This window comes from Pocillopora damicornis, chromosome 12 (genome assembly GCF_964200805.1).
Source record: "Pocillopora damicornis chromosome 12, jaPocDami1.2, whole genome shotgun sequence".
Classification (NCBI taxonomy): domain Eukaryota; kingdom Metazoa; phylum Cnidaria; class Anthozoa; order Scleractinia; family Pocilloporidae; genus Pocillopora; species Pocillopora damicornis.
The window spans coordinates 13,824,500-13,841,662 of NC_142681.1; the positions used below are offsets into that span (position 1 = coordinate 13,824,500).

General features: G+C 38.9%; 2 protein-coding genes, 1 long non-coding RNA gene and 1 pseudogene across 4 annotated transcripts; 2 read left to right on the plus strand and 2 right to left on the minus strand.

Moving 5' to 3' along the window:
- Positions 1–120: 120 nt before the first annotated feature.
- Positions 121–3,076, plus strand: LOC149036617 (uncharacterized). Its single transcript, XM_089189383.1, has 2 exons — positions 121–396; positions 507–3,076. The coding sequence occupies exon 2, from the start codon at positions 1,011–1,013 to the stop codon at positions 2,286–2,288; it is 1,278 nt and encodes a 425-aa protein (XP_089045509.1). The 5' UTR covers positions 121–396; positions 507–1,010; the 3' UTR covers positions 2,289–3,076.
- Positions 2,781–4,674, minus strand: LOC149036618 (uncharacterized; annotated as a pseudogene).
- LOC149036619 (uncharacterized) lies at positions 2,974–3,531 on the minus strand. Its single transcript, XM_089188599.1, has one exon. The coding sequence runs from the start codon at positions 3,529–3,531 to the stop codon at positions 2,974–2,976; it is 558 nt and encodes a 185-aa protein (XP_089044725.1).
- A 5,424-nt stretch (positions 4,675–10,098) lies between the features above and the next one.
- LOC149036620 (uncharacterized) lies at positions 10,099–16,442 on the plus strand. Of its 2 annotated transcripts, XR_016181671.1 has the most exons (4): positions 10,099–10,586; positions 12,103–12,169; positions 12,508–13,031; positions 15,328–16,442. It is a non-coding gene; the product is annotated as an uncharacterized LOC149036620 (long non-coding RNA). The 2 variants fall into 2 exon arrangements; XR_016181670.1 differs by lacking the exon at positions 15,328–16,442 and having other exon boundaries at positions 12,508–13,678.
- Positions 16,443–17,163: the final 721 nt, after the last annotated feature.

A 17,163-nucleotide genomic window follows, 5' to 3' on the forward strand; every position in this document is an offset into this window, starting at 1 on the left:
GACCTTCAAAGGGTTTTTTATTTGATCTATATTAAACTTTAATTTCTTTGTCAACAGTCAAAAATAATCATATAGTATCACCTTTTTTTTCCTTCTCACCTCTAAATCTTTTCTAAATACTATACACCGAATGCAAATATGGCGGACCTCTCGGGCGGCCCGGGGCTAGTTGCGTGGAAGCGAGGCTAGTGAGGCCAGCCAGTGAGGCCGGCTTTTCCCTGTGTTTTGATCGTCACGAATGGCTGCTTCACGTGCGCTCACAGAAGACGATATTCCTGGAGCTTCTCTTCGAGGTAGATCGCCTGCCACGCTAAAAAATGAAGAACTTCGTTTCTGGCTGAAATGTAGGGGCGATACATTGAAAGGACTGAAAACAAAAGCACAATTAGTGAAAAGGTAGGATGCTCGTACTTCGACCGATTCGCGGAGATTTCGCGCCTCGCTTGCCTTGATTGCAATTGCGGTAACCAAAGTTTAAAAACGATCTTATCTTCCCTTCTGTTTAGGGTTGAGGAATATATCAAAGAAGGTCGTGATCAAAATATAGTAGATCCGGATCCTGACTCCGTATATACAAAGCGCAAGGAACGCTTGGATAAAAACAAAGATGACAACTCCGGAATTGCCGCAACTCATCATCCTTTGAGTTTCCCATCAGATGGCTGCTCTGCAGACATACGGCGGATGCCCTTTTTTACCCGCGCCGAAATGAATGACCACATTTCAAAGTCTGGAAAAAGAATTGATCCGACAAGTAAAGCCCATTCAGTGCCAACGAGTATTCGGAAAGCGACAACTTTTCTGAATGACGAATATTTGAAGGGTATCTCCGCAGCAAGCGATGACAACTACTTTTATTTCCGGTCTCACTGCTATCACAGTTTTCGGAAGAATGATGCCCCACACAACTTGAAAGTCGCATTGTGCATTTTAAGTGGGAAGTGAAACATGCTACATGTTCCTGCGTTGCTGGGAAGGTTGGTTTTTGTAACCATATATTAGCACTCTTGATGAAGATTTGCAAATTCTCATTATATGAATGTAAAACTGTCCATGAACTTGAAAACGAAGAAGACATGCAGCCAAAGCAAGCATGTACTTCCTCTTTACAGAGGTGGCATAGGAAGGGAAGAGGAGACTCTATAAATCCACAACCAGCAATGGAGGTGCTTGTAGCAAAGACCTACCTGGAGCAGCCCAGATCATCAGCTCGAGAACCTGGTGTCAGATGTACACTATATGAGGCAAGGAATAATATACGGGGGCAAAAGGCAGATGAAGAGAAACTATTGGCAACCTTGAAAGAATTGAACCCAAATATGGCCCTAGCACAGATTATGACCCCAAAGGCTGATTCTATTCCCTTAGTAGAAACCAAACTTGGCAGAAGTCCACAAGGCTCGTATGCTAGCTATCAACTTGCAGTGACCGAAGATAATTTCAAAGTGTTTTGTGACATCACGTCTATCCCAAGGGCAAACCCTGCCAACCATGGTGAGCATATTGTGACATATCCAAGATTTCCCCTATCAAGTCAGTCTAATGAACAGTTTGAAATACCTGCTGATCTTTCAGAAGCAGAAAAATCACTGTTAAAGGATCTGCAAGTTGATGAAGATAAACTGAATGGCATTGAAATTAAAACACGCAGCCAATCAGAGTGCCCTGAATGGAAGTTGGAGAGGAAATTCCGATTTACTGCCTCCAATTTTGGTCTTATACGGGACAGAAAAAGAAACCATGAATCTTTAGTACAAAATCTTATAAATCCAAAGCCTTTTTCATCAAGATATACTAATCATGGACTTAAATATGAGCCAATTGCCTTAGAACAATACCAAACATATATGTCCTCTATTAACAAGTCAGTGAAGGTTTTTAAGTCAGGACTTGTAATAAGTATGGATGCCCCATACTTGGGTGCATCACCAGATGGCAAGGTTATTGATCCTGGATGCTCTGATCAATTTGGTCTTTCTGAGGTCAAGTGCCCAGAAACCAAGTACTTAGTCACCCCACTGGATGCATGCTCTGATAGCAGCTTTTTCATGGAAGAAGTCGATGGAAAGCCTAAACTTAAATGCACCCATAAATACTATGTCCAAGTGCAAGGGCTGATGGGTGTGACCGGGGCAAAGTGGTGCGATTTCATCGTCTACACCAGTAAGGGAATGAGCATCGAGCGAATTCCATTTGACGTGCAATTTTGGAACAATTTAAAGGACACATTGAAACTGCATTATTTTAAACACTTCCTAGCTATAGCAGCTAGAGAACCAAGAGCATAAGGCAAAGTCACTGTTATTATAATATGCATGTTTACTACATGGTGAGCCCCTATTTGGGACATTTAAACATCAAAACAATTAACTACTGTTATGCAATCATTAGGTTCATGAGGCTCTGGATTCTGGGGGGGGGGGTACTCCATGTATCATTGGGTTGAGAGGTGTGGCTCAGACACTCGAAATCTGACCATGTTTAAGAAGAGAAACTTTCCCACCCTGCAGACTTTCAGACAGAATGCTGATTTTGGTTCCCTGCTTAAGAAATTTAACCCAAAACAATCCCTAAAAGCCATACACAGGCTGGCTGCATATCCACCATAAGCCCTAATGGAGCACCCCCCCCCCCCCATTCCCACCTTAGGTTTATATTTATGTGTTTCATGTAACATCATGGGTCTTTGTGTTTTGTTATTGTTGAGACATTGTGCAAATGCTAAACTTTTAAGTTAGCAGGACATTTAAGTGTTATAACTAGCCCTGCCATCAAGTCAATTTTACTGTTGTGGTTCATATTTATTTTTGGTTTTGCATTTTTCAAACCAGTTTGATTTATGATTTTGTATGTTTCTAAATATCATGTTTTAAACACAAAAGTGACAAAAACAAAACTGGTTTGAAAAATATTTTAACTAAAGATAAATGAAAACAACAACATTGGCTTCGTAAAACAATAAACATAAGCAGATCATGTGATATTAGATATGAGTGGATCCTGAGCGTTGCACAGGAAAGCACAAACAGTCCACATTTGGTTAACGACACTAAATAAACTCAGAGGAACAACTCCATTCCAAATTCGGAAGTTCTTTATCTTGTTGATGGCCCTTTCGACGTGTATCCGAAGACTTGCAATCTGCTGTGTCCTAACAACATCTTCGGCAGACATTTGAGCATCACTGCCTAAAAAGGGTGGGATATTCAGATCCACACCAAGGGGCAGGATGTCTTGTATCTGAAATCCCTTGTCTGCCATAACAGAGTCACCATCTTCAAAGGATTGGGACAAAAATCCACTCCGTAAAACAATTTCGCGGTCAGAGATGCTGCCGGTATAAAATTGACTGCAAAATGTAATAGCTCCACTTGGTGCAATACCGACAAGTCCTTTCAATGTCACATGGTTTTTGTACGAGCTGAAAAGTTCAGAGTTCAAAAGCAAACTGCTTGGCATTTCACAAAAGACCTCTGTGCAGTCAATAATGACTCGCGTTGAGAGAAATTTTTCTTTGAAATCTGCAGGCATAGTTGCCTGAACAACTGACTTAGGAGGCCAGATGCAAACCTGGCCAAATTTCAGATACATGAAATTAATCCATGGCACAAAAAGCCTGCTTATGGTGGACTGGGCAACACCATACAAGTGAGCTAAATGGCGCTCTGAAAAGCCTCTTCTCAGGCGGCATTAGACAATAAAAAATTCTTCAACTGGTTTGAGTTTTCGTGGGCGTCCTTTCTTTGCAGGTGAAATGTTTTCTTCATCATCAGAGTCCACATCATAAAAATCCTCTGGCACATCTTTTAAGGTGCTTCTTGGACGAATGTTTTCTCCATTTTCACCCGGGTTCAAAAGTTAAATAAGGCGAGGAAAGTAGCATAATTTGGAAGGCCAGTATAAAAGTTGATGTCAGCGTCTGATGTAAAGTGTTCCAGAGAAAATAGTCGGGCCGAGATAGCCTCGTTCTGTTTCTCTACCTCGTCCAATTTTTTTTTTAGCTCAGTGTTTTCCTGTCGAAGTTTTAACACCTCCTCTTCCTGTTCCTTGATCTTTTTTGGCGCATTTAACTCCGAACAAGTATCGTTTGGCTCAGTATTTCGGTTAGAGGCAGTTGCCGTCGACTCGGAAAGTGATTCCGCCGTGATATCTGTTTCGCTCACTACATGTAACTCGGTGTGATCAGAGAAAGCAGACGTTGTTGCAAATAATTTCTTCTGAGGCAGAGGATGTCTTTCTGGAGGAGCTTTTCTTTTCCTTGGAGATGGAACTGACCACGAAAATCTGGTTGGAACGCCACCGGGAACCACATAAGCCCGTCCATTGAATGATTTTCTTAAATCTTCTCGCCTAAAATGAAGGAAACAAACTTTTGTTCCATCGACGATCTTAAAATCCTTTCCTTCTTCACGGCGAATTGCGTGAATCCACTGTTTTCTCCTCGTAGGAGTGCGTGGGAATTCAAAGAAAGAAACTTTCTCTCCTGTGGGCGTCTTCTTTCCTTTCTGATTGTATTCAGGGACACAACAACTCGTAACCATATCGAAAAGCGTAGAACAGAACGACTACAAAACACTTACTCGATGGACTCGAAGGATGCGTTGTCAAAACAAACTCGAGGCCTCACTAGCCTCGCTTTCGCGCAACTAGACCCAGTCCTCCCAAGTGGTCCGCCATATTTGCATTCGGTGTATGGAAAATGGCATCTAAAACAAATGTTAGCCCAGTTTATTGTAATGTCAGTTGTTGTTAGGTTACTGTTTACTTTACTTCACCATTCCACTTCTTCTTCCCCTTCTCTTTTTTATTATTTTTCTTGTCCACATCTATTTTATGAAAAAAACAATACTTGGTTTGAACAAGTTTATTAAAAATACTGCACAAGTTATATAACTGTATTAGAAAAGGTTTCTCTGAAGTGACAATATTGAACCAAGTGAATATAATGAACCAATATTGAACTTCTACTTTACTGGAAATGGTCAAAGGAAAAACAGTTTCCTAACCAGACATCATTTCTTATTGCTTAGACTTTAACAGGAAAGTTGTATTTCAAGGAGGCTATGGTGTCACTTTTCCAACTTCCTACAGAGGTGAAAGACTACTCACTGTTTACAGGTGCATAGCATTTTGTGGAATCATAGCATTATAGAAGAAAAGAAAATATTACCGTTGACACTTACCTAAATCACTGCCTGCAGGGGGTGGTCCTTCAGGTAGATCTTCATCATCTATTGTATAAAAACTAAACGTATGTAATTGTCAATTTGAAAAAAAAGGTATTTTATTTAAATCAAGGTAAAGCATTATACATTGTTTAAGCGCCAGAGTCTCGCATAAAAAGATAAGTAGTGACTCCGCGCGCTAACGAAGAGAGATGTTTTAATTCAGAGAAACTGAAACTTTCTTAAATTCAATGTTATTACATACATAGTATAAACGTACTTTTCCGTTGAACGGATGCTTCATATCCTCACCGTAAAATTGCTTTCTTCAAACCGTAAGGGTTTTATGCAATATATTTTAGCCTCATTAGCTAAGATTGCTCAGCATTGTTTAATTTGAGAAAATAACGGTTTCCGCAATCACGTGATCAAAAACTTAACTCAATCCTATATCAAGGCATAGTTATTATGCAGAATGTCCTTTACTGATGTCAGCAGAGTCTGACATCAGGCTCACGTCTCGAGAAAAAACAAACCATTAATTTATGAATCACACCCACAAGAAAATGAAAAGTCCATGAATACAATGAGTCAATTTTCACCACGGATAGCTTACTGTTTAAAGACAGAAGCTTTAGTTGTACTCTCGATCTCATCGATCTCTTCAAGCAAATCCAACCGTTCCAAGAGGGATGAACACTGAAGCCTGACGTTTTGGACGCTAAAATCCATCATTAGTCAGAAAAGTGTGACGTGCTAAACCGAAATATAGTCACTCAGTTTTTTTTTTTTTAGCAATTTTGGCCACGGTCATGCAAATCACCTCCGCTGGAAAATGAAAAGTTCACAAAGACAAGGAGTCGATTGTCACGCAAAGATAGGTTACCGTTTAAAGAAAGAAACTTAGGTTGTACTGTGATCAATCTTGTGATGTAAATCAAACTTTTTAAAGACTCAACACTTAAGCTTGACGTTCCGCATTAAAAATAGAATAAAACTTTTCATTTTTCATGTTCAATTACAATGGGTGATAAAATTGTGACGTACAAAACCGAAGTACTGTGTACTTATTGATTGAGTGGTAGGAGCGCAGCGAGGTCCTTGCTTGATGACCGAGAGCCAAATATTTTCGCGTCCGGCTCAACCAAACTCAGTCAATAAGCAGTTTATCATATAACCACTAACTGTTGAAAATTTTGACCTAAATAGGACGCAATAGACGGACATACGAGCACAAATCTTTTTTTTTTGTCTGTATAAGCGCATAAGAGTCTCGCATAAGAAGATGAGTCATGACACTGCGCGCTCACGAGGAGAGATGTTTTAAAATTCTCAGAAGAACTAAAACTTTCTTAAATTCAATGTTATTGCATACATAGTATAATTGTACTTTTCCGTTTATCGGATGCTTCATATCTCCACCGTCAAATGGCTTTCTTCAAACCGTTAAGGTTTTATACAATATATTTCAATCTCGTTAGCTAAGATGGTTAACCATTGTTTAATTTGAGGCACTGATGGTTTCCACAATCACGTGATCAAAGACTAAAATCAATCCAATATTATGACATATTTATCATGCAGAATGTCCTTTACTGATGTCAGTAGAGGCAGCTCGAGCTCACATCTCGAGAAAAAGCAAACGATTTATTCATGAAAGCGTCAGGCGTTTTGTAACTCGATGTTAAGTTACGAGAATTGATCACGTTGTAAAGAATAGTATGTGGAACCAAATATGGTCGATCTGTAGTTATAAAAGTGTGACGTGCAAAACCGAAATAGATTCACTGCGGAGTAAACTGTTGATCGATTTTCCATATCAGTTCCTGAAAAGTTGATTATCGCGCATAGATAGCTTACCTTTTAAAGGAAGAAGCTTTAGTTCTACTGGTATCGATCTTGTAATGAAATTCCAATCTTCGAAAGAGATGAACACAGAAGTCGGACGTTTCCTGTTAAAATAGATTGAAATAAGTTATTTTTACATGTTCAACTCCGTCATTGGTTATAAATTTGTGACGTACAAAACCGAAATTCATTCGTTTGAGTTAGAACACTTAAGAGAGAATTTTTCTGGAGACCGCGTGAAATCAAAAAAATGTGGCACATGCCTAGAAAAAGCTCTACCTTCATACTTCGCTCAAAGATACCTTAGGGTAAGTCTATAAACGTGGTATAATTTTTTTGTTTAGAACTGTTTTTTATTTTCAAGAAAATCACCAAACACTATATCGAGCCCCAACCGCCATAACAGTGGCCGAAATGAAGCCGACGAGTAGGGCAACAAAAACGTTATTCTTCAAAAGCGCAAAAGAAAGCAAGTCTTTCCGAATATTATCTAATTGTATACGAGGTATTAACAAAGGATTTGAATCTAATAACGGGATTATTGACACAACTATGAATTATTGGCGAATATTTGAAAATCGCCAAAATTTGATTGATTAAAAATTTCATTTTGGAGCAGTTTTTCAATAAAAATTTTTCCTACTCGGTATAACTCGGAATAACTTGAGATGAGCATTTCTGAAAATTGGAAACGATGTTCTTTTCAAGGATATAAAAATTAATTTGGGGCTCTTAATTACTGCGAAGAAATAGCCCGATCTATTTCGTGCAAATCGCAACGCCGCCGTGTAAACAACCGCAGATAATCCAATTATTCTTTTATTATCGAAGCCATAATTTCTTCAAAATCTTACCGCTTTGAGCTGTGCTTTATCAGAAACTCAATATGTTACCCTTTCCTTCTGAAACCAGTGATTAAGGAGTGATGTTTCCATTATTTTTGTTTCAAATCGCCATGTTCACTTGAAAAGTGTTTACAACGTCCGGCTTGACCATTTACAATACTCGGAGCTGTTCATAAATCATCGCAAACCATCGCAACTCTTGACTTATTTCTGCTTCCATACAACTCCAGTATATACAAAAGTCTTTTTAGCACGATAAACCAAGATGCTTTGATTGCTTACAGTTTCAGTTAAGAAACGTTTGGCTCCCCAAATGGCACAACGATGTTCACCAACGAAGTCGTGTGTCATCACTCATGTTTGTCACGCAATCACGCTAAACGTGCACAGGACACCCAGACAGGCATTCGTCTGCAGACATCGCTGTACCGAGTGCAGGGCCAACTAACATTTATTTCTTAGTCAGTGTTATGTTTTAAACAAAAACCTGCGCGAATTCACTTAAAAAACGCTGTAGATCTCTTTTGAGTGTTTTGAATCAGTGCCATTCTGAAAAACTACTTTTTGACGTTTTCGTAAATTTAGTCACCCCCTGGTAGTGACTATACATGCGTTGTTATCGACTCTATTTCCACGACTACGCGCTTGCAAAGATTCTATTTATCAATAGGCACTTTAAGCATGACGTTTAACGGCAAACGGCAAACGCAAAAAAAAAATCCTGCACAAAAATCCTGCACAAAAAATAAAATAAAATAAATCAAACCTACTTAATTCCGTGTACACACGCCTAGAGACAGACGACAGAAATTGAATTTTTGACGTTCGCGGGAAAAACAAACGTCTTGCGTAACCTCTCAAATGACGAACTTCCCAGTTAACTAAAACAACTAATTGGAAGTTAATTGTCTAGTGCTCCGTGATTATATACATTACCTACGTGTCCCTAGTGGATCGATAAGGTCTACCATGACCTTCAGTGGCAGGCAGACAGGTTCCACGGTGAGGCGTTCTTTTCTAATGACACTGGAAAAATTCTACCGACTATGTAAACAGAACAACAGACTAACAATTTCGTGCTTTATCTAAGCACTTTGAACGTTAAACTTCACTAAAAACGTAAATCTTCGAGTCACAAAGTCGGCCGTTTGTATCAGGCCGCGAAACATTACGTGTTATTCGATATCGCCTGACTGTAGATCATTACAATTACATTTTTTAAAGCTTTGGACTTACACAATCTCTGTTTTTTGTTTTTGTTGTTGTTGTTGTTGTTTTTTTAATTTTCCTTACGATAGCGGGCTCATCAATTTAAACCTTTCGATTTTGTACCTTGATTGCTACGATGATAATGGCCATCGCTAGAAACTTGACAGTTTTCTCAACTCGAACTCGGAAAAAGTTGTTTCCCGTCCCTTAATCAAACAATTAATCGGCCATTCTTTGAGATCCCGAATTCTCGACAAGACAGAGGCGGCGTACCCTCGGAGATTCAAGAAATCAGGAAGTTCCTCCATACCAGCTAACTGAATGGGTTTTATAAAAAAAAAAAAAAAAGAAAGAAAGAAAGAAAGGAAAAGAATACAGTGTCATATACTTTAGGTGTTTTCCTGGTCAATGAAACCAATATTCAAGCTACATGTAGTTCGTCACTGCTGACAGGTACAGCTAAAGCAAAGGGCTTCGATCTTGCTCACGTAAGGCTGCTTACAATGAACGGAGATATCGAGATACCGAAATATTGGAAGGCAACGTGAATATCGATGCCCGTGCTAAAATGAGATCGACTTCCGATTCAACATCATTCACGCCCACAGCCTGTTTGTGTGCTGAGATGTCTTTCTCACATAAGCGCAGAGGGACTATAAGAGAAGCTTTTCCTGCAACACGACTTCCCTTATCTTGGGAGCAGCATCTCCCAACTAATCTTTGAAAGGAGCAATTGATTTCCATTTGGTACGCTCACCTCTTAAAAAAATCGGCGGCCAAACGTAAACACCATTTTAGTTTGTTTTGGAAAATTTATGGCGCGACGCTCGTTGTATGGTTAGAAACTGTGCCTAATCTAATTTATTTTTTTAGCGCTGAGTATTTTAGAAAGCTACTCCCAATTTAATTTTTCCACTCCTGCACCTGTCTACCCTGCAAGCCGTCACAATTTACAAAATAGGATAACACATTTTTTTACGTCGTTAAAAATTAATGCAGTGAAATTTCCTCTATGCTGTAGTAACATATACCTAATTCATTTAGCAGTCTAGGGTGACGCATGAGTGGTATCGCGCTTAAAAAATGCAAACAACGGTAATTTTAAATTCTGGATTTAAAACTTTTTCCCGGAAATAAAAAATAGGGGATAAGAAGGAAAGAAAATAAGAGCGTATTGGTAACCGAGCCTCCTTTCGAGTGACATGTTATTGCGTGACACCATCGCAAAAAACGAACGTCAATGATTCATTTCATCTGTCAGGATACTCCGGCTCGTTCTATAAAAAACAAACTTCCATTCTTATTGTGAAAGGAAGACTTGTAAAATGTGAGTGTTCCAAGCTGAAATATGGTTATAACTGTCCAGCAATGCGATGTTTCCGGCAGGAACCTTCGTGAGATGTTTTCACTGTGATTTGGTATACACCGCCTGTAGTGCTGTACTATCGAAGCTGTTGTCAAGTCTCTTTATAACAAGATTGAGGCAAGGAACCAATCTTAGAAAGGTGTTTTTCGCCAGGTGAGCCTAAGAAATCCAGTTTACAATCTAGTATAGGTCAAAGCGATAAGATTTAGTTGAAATTATGGCTTCGATAATAAAAAGCCTAATTGGATTATCTGCGGTTGTTTACATGGCGGCATTGCGATTTGCACGAAATAGACCGGGCTACTTCTTCGCAGTAATTAAGAGCCCCAAATTAATTTTTATATCCATGGAAAGAACATTCTTTCCACTTTGTAAAAATGCTCATCTCAAGTGATTCCGAGTTATACCAGGTAGGAAAAATTTTTATTGAAAAACTGCTCCAAAATGTAATTTTTAATCAATCAAATTTTGGCTATTTTCAAATATTCGCCAATAATTCATAGTTATGTCCACAAGCCCGTTATTAGATTCAAATCATTTTTTAATATCTCGTATACAAATAGGTAAAATTCAGAAAGACTTGCTTTCTTTTGCGCTTTTGAGGAATAAAGGTTTTGTTGCCCTACTCGTCGACTTCATTTCGGTCATTTTATGGCGGTTGGGGCTCGATACAGTGTTTGGTGATTTTCTAGAAAATAAAAACAGCTCTGAACAAAAAAATTATACCACGTTTATAGCCTTACCCCAAGGTATCTCTGAGCGAAATATGAGGATAGTGATTTTTCCGATCATGTGCCACCTCCCACGCGGTGATAAAAAAAATTCGCTCTTAAATCTTTTGAGTAAATGCTTATTCGCTCTCCATATCTCCCTCTCATTAAATACTTTTGATCACAGTTGTCATTTTTCCTAATCACAAATTGGCGGTAACAGTGATTGATAGAGGGTCTTAATAAGGTAAACCGTTAGCCATAAAACGGCCAAAAAATTAGCCAAAATTGACAAAATTTTAACCGTTATTGGCAAAAGAGTTAACGGTAAAAAACATTTCTGGTGATAAAAATGGAAAGATATTAACTGGTAGCCGTAAAAGCCATGGCAACATCCCTTTGCGACCCTCTTGATACTTAGAGAGGTATCCTCTCCCATTTAAAAAATTTACTCAACTCCTCAGATTCTAATAAATAGTACATAACCTGTGAAATATCTATGGTGTCAGTTGCATATGATAGCAAACAATCACGGTAAAAGCCTTTTTGATGACAGTTATTTACCACTGATTTAAGACGTCGTATACTTCTAGGGGGGTTTCAATGGGGCTAATCAACAGCCATGAAACAGCCAAAAAAAATTAAAGCGTTAAGCTAAAAATTGTAAAATTTTAACCATAAGTCGTAAAAAAATTTAACCTAAAAAAAAACCATTTCTGGTTTAACGTAACTGTAGTCCAGTCCATTTCCCCCACCTCTCTCCCCTCCTCAAAAGAAATATGAAGGACTATCAAGTATAACTATTGATTATTACTGAAAGTCAAGCCACCTCCTATCTCTGATGTCATTTGATTGTTTCCATATTTCCGTCACTGGATTAACGCCTTCAAAGATAAGACCCGTGATGTGGTTATTTTCAAGCAAATTACCGATTCACTCCGTCCGTTTTTATCTATTAGAACAGTTACTGATTTTTGTCTTCGATCATGCAAATGATGATGTGAGGCTCGAGTTTGACAAGCAGAGGTAAGACTCGGTGAGAACAGGTATTTCATAAATTAAAGTTAATTAGATGTGAAGGTGGCTATGACTTACTGGTCGCTGACCGCCGGCAGTTATCCTTTGTCACCTTGAATATCAAGACTAGTTTCATGCCGTTTTTTTTTTTATTGTTGTTCCTTTCAAAGAGTAACAATTTATTCTCCCAGTTAGGTGTAAAATATAGAATTTCGAATTGACTCTGCCAATAAGATATAAGTGTACATTTGCCTACATATTGCGCCTGGTATAACTGTATTTGCTTTGTTTAAGAAATGTTGATTAAGTTATTTATAATTGTTTTTCTTTTTTTACGTTTGTTACAGGAAAGAAGATGAGAATAGCTTGAAGTAAACAGACCCTAGAGACTTAGCTGGACAAACAAATAGATAAAGTACTGAAAATACTATATCGATTATTTCATTGCGTAATTAAAGAAGGGAAATCTTCAATTAAGCATATTAATTTCAATTTTTTGCGTTCTCTTTTCCGATCTTCTCGGAAGGAGGTATTGGTTACGTATCCGAGAATATTTTTTTCTGCACAAAAATTATCTTATCCGGCCGATATAATTAGCACGAAAACATTATTGACTTAGGGCTCTTAAGTGAAGTGAAATCAGGAAAGTTAAAACAGTAGTTTAAGCATAAAAAACGAGCCAGTTAAGTCTTACAGGGTTTTCTCTCAAAGCCTTTTGTTATAGGTTTTGTTAACAGAATCCTAAATTTTTTATGTAAAATCTTTACGGAAAGTTTTTCTTTTGGTCAGTTCCAGTACTACTTCTGAGTGCTTAAAAGACTGGAAAAAAGTACATGGATATCTAAATAGAACCATGGGAAAACCTATCAAGGTCAGGAACTTTGTTACTATAAAGTTGAAAAAATACGTCAGCAATATTTTGAAACTGGTTCAACAAGTCACTTACGCATTGTAATGTTTGAAATGATGTATGTTTGCATGGTGATTTGATCGTTTTTAAGTCAGATCATTGTCAAAATGTTGTTTAGGGAATCAAAATATTCTTGTTTTTTACCACGCAAGAGTTTGTTTTAACCAGGTTACAGAGTAAAACATATAGCACTGTTGTTCATTGTTAAGGCGGCAAGGTGGCGGGATCTGGTAGGAGTGTCTGCATGCGATCCACTGACGCTTTCCTGCGCATAAAACATCAACAGACGCTACGATCGCAGGAAGGTTGTTTTGTTTCTCAATGCTTTACAGTGCATTTCTTTGATCGTAACAAGTAACAACCCATGTCACTTGATGTCTTATCATCAAAAAAATTCTGGCGATGAAGTTCTGGTGATTAGTATGCTAACGCCAAATATTAGTTCCAGTATCAAATAGTAATCCAAGCAGCAAAAGTTATAGCGTCAAAAGATCATACCAAATGATGGGAGCCAAACGAGTTTTTCATCCCTTCATTTGACGAAAATTACATTAATTTCAACATAAAAACTTGAAGCATAAATAAATGATCACATGCACGAAAAAAAATTGATCATGTCACGTGTTCTTGATAAGTGCCCTTCTTATTTTCCCCTTGAACAATTTCTAAGGACGTTTAACATCATGCTAATTATTCTGTTATTACCTGAACTATGAGTATCAGTGTAGTGAGGGATTCTCCTTCCTACCCCAACCTACTCGCCCCAACCCCCTTCCTCCGCTCTGCTCTAAAAAGGAAATTAAAGAGATTAATTCTTGCCGCGTTTGTTTGGAAAACTTTCTGTGAGCTATATTTCAAACCACCGACCCCTTCTTGATTAACCAACTTCGCGATGTTTTGAGTCATTTGGGTGCTATAGAGACTAATCTTTACATAGCAGTAAAACATAGAATAAAAGACCCGTTCAAGGTGTGTAGGCCTTGTAGGAGAAAATTAAGAAAAGCCTTTGGTTTTTATTCTTTTTGCTCTCGACCAATTAGCCCGCAGCATTTTACACGGTTATTTTAAAAGCTTTTAATAAGAAATATCTTCGCAAAATTTAGAAGCCATTCTGAAATTTTGTAGGTGACTGGCTTTTGTTTCTGTTGTGGTAGCGTTACACTTTTCGTAGACCATGAAACGTTGATGTCAAGTGTAGTTTCTTGGGCATTTTACTTTCCTTCCAATGCACAGAACACTAGAAATGAAATATCTGGAGGCCAAAATTTAAGAGTGTGTCCACGAGATCACCAGGCAGTCGTGCTACATGCCATCTCACCGCTTTCAATGAAACTTTGCAAGTTTAAGGGGTCTACCCCAAAACTCAAACAGACAAACTGGTCTCTGTTTTGGTTCTTTCCGGGGGAGGATAGACCACCCCCCCCCGGTTTTTCTTGGTTTTCACCAAGGAAATCGCTTCAAAATGGGTAAAATGTAAGAAGCTGTTCCTGCGATGGTTTTTAACCGATTCTTCTGAGAGTTTGCATACATTTTGTTACACCCTCAGTTAGCAGATCTAAAACTTTCTTTCCACTACTGATTGTTTCAAAGAACCCTTGTTATTTATAATTTATTGCAATTAGAATATGAAACTGGGTCCCGATAAGTTTTATGTTTTGTGACTCCCAAAAACTGTGTTTGCGACAACATAAATTGAGAAAACAAAGGGAGACGTTACATGGACGAGTATGTAATGTGTTGAGAGGTCAAATATTCCCACTTAATCTGTGACCCTCAAACAGATCACGTACGTCCGAAAAATGTTACGCATTTACAACGCCGCAGGCGCACCTGGCGAATTCTTTCTACTTACTTCAATCGAAAAGAGACTAGTTATTTACTTAAGCAAGCTTTTTCACCCAACTTGTAAAACTCCTGGATGAAGCCTGCTATTGTCAGGTCAAACGCATGGGAGATAATTACAAGTTTTTACTTTCTCAGTCGGTGCAATGATGCTCACTAGTTTGTTCCGTAAAAAAAAAAATCGCCTTTAATGTAAAGTCACGTCGACCTCGCAGAAAAATTAAGGCTCACCCTGTCATAGTCACTGGTTTGATACCGTAAGTATTAATTACGATACATCATTGTGCTTTGATCACAGCAGTGAAAATGTGCATTTCCTCACGCTCGCCACATTTATTACTAGTCGAAGTCGTTGATTATGAAGTACGTTCGTGGTGGAGATTGAAGGTTTTCTTTGGTTTTCGTGCTAACGCAGGTCTTATACGAAACAGGGAACAAATGGTTGGGTACCTATTACGCGGTTTGAGGTAAATAAGTTTAAACCAGAGGGAAACGTCTGCAGAGGAGTTGAAGGCTAAGTGGAAAATATTGTACAGTAAAGAGGCCGATGATGTTAGGAGCTGAACAAGACTTTATCGCCCGCAAAAACCGCCACTCAACTTGCCTCCTGTGACTTTGCTGTGACATGGCCACCAAGGAAAGATCGGCGTGAAATGCTTTATTGTTCCCGAAAGAACACAACTCGTTTGAAATAGTTTTCCTAATGTTCCAGAAGTGACGCAAACTTCCCTCAGGCTTGGATAATGGATAAAAGTTAGCTATAAAAGTCTGAAAAAACGGTTAAGCTTACTTCAAACGGGAAAAATTACCGCTTTTACTCTTCTTCCAGTTAAACTACTCGGCACAAGGTGAGCGATTGCCATTTGCGCATCGGAATGTGACATGGACAAAATGAGATAGACTATTCAAGATGGCGTTGAAAATGCAAACGGACGACGAAAATGAGTACCACATAAGATCAGCCTTGAGTAACACAGGAATCCCAACTGAGCACCATAGGACTATGGGTTGCGTTCTCCTAATGTCGAACGCAATTACATTTGGAAAATTAATTTACTCGAGGGCGAAGTCACCGGTTGGCAAGTCTTGACTCTGGCCGACGATAATTGCCAACGAGCGGCGAGGTAACCACCCTATTGAGTACCATGAAATTCTTGTCAAATGTTATAAAAACTTTGTCTTCCCTTGATTCGCACGCAAAAAAAAAATGACAAATTTTTCCCTCCCGCAACAGCCCAACGGATGGTATTGATCCTATGTAGTGTATGTGTATCAATTAGATTGCGTCCTCATAGTGATGCTACATAAGTGAGCGAGCGTCTAAAAAGCCCTCAATCCTCACTCTAGAAACCTTCAGCAAACTCATCGTAGAAGCGGGTGGTTATCAGCAACGTGCACAGATCTCTGAACCCGGGCCATCGCGAGAACTACTCAATCAGTCACAGACAGAGCAAGAGAGCGAGATATTCTTGTCAAGAGGAAGGATGTATCAAAACGTTATAGTCATATTTACTGCCTTCCAAAGGCACCTTAACATAGGCAGAGACACAAATTGAAGCTGGAAAAAAATATCCGCCTTTGATGAGATCAAGAGGAAATAGACGGAGGCTTACCAATCTATAGGGGATGGCTACATTCAAGGTCGACCTCGGGCAAAAATTCTGACGAACAACCCCTTACTAGCCAGGTGGACCGCTTTGGATGGGCCCTTTGGAAAACGCAAAAAGCAAAATAGTATTTCCTAGAAGTGTGCCGGACAGGAGAGGAAACTAGTACGATGTCAACCGCCTCTAATGTGGCTTCCCAAATTTGGAGTTTACGAGACGACACCGGCTAGAAATGTTGTATAGGACAGACTGGTTAATAGAGCAGCAGATCGCTTGATACTTCAGCCGACTATCTGCCCTGTCAAAAGCTGGTTTATTGCAGAGATCCACCTCTGTAAGTATGAATAAGGACGAAGAGGTTGATGCCGATGATCTATTTTCAGAAACTGACCGAACAAGGCACAAGATCAGAAGGGACTTTGAAAAATTTAGACGAAGACTGCAAGAGATGGTACAGCTGCCATAGGCTACAAAAAAATACAGACCTTTGCATCTCACTTTTCTCTCAAAATTATTGTATTTACCCATGAAAACAACTAGCTATGTCCTCGGATGTTTTCATCAAAGGAAATTTGCGTAAGTACGTCATGTATGGGGAGTTATTATGGATATTGCTGTATGTATGTATGTAAAATTATAGGACA

What these genes read in the sequence shown, in the direction of transcription:
- LOC149036617 (XM_089189383.1), top strand. Translation starts at nt 1,011, where the DNA reads ATGAAGATTTGCAAATTCTCATTATATGAATGTAAAACTGTCCATGAA.
- LOC149036619 (XM_089188599.1), bottom strand. Translation starts at nt 3,531, where the DNA reads ATGCCTGCAGATTTCAAAGAAAAATTTCTCTCAACGCGAGTCATTATT.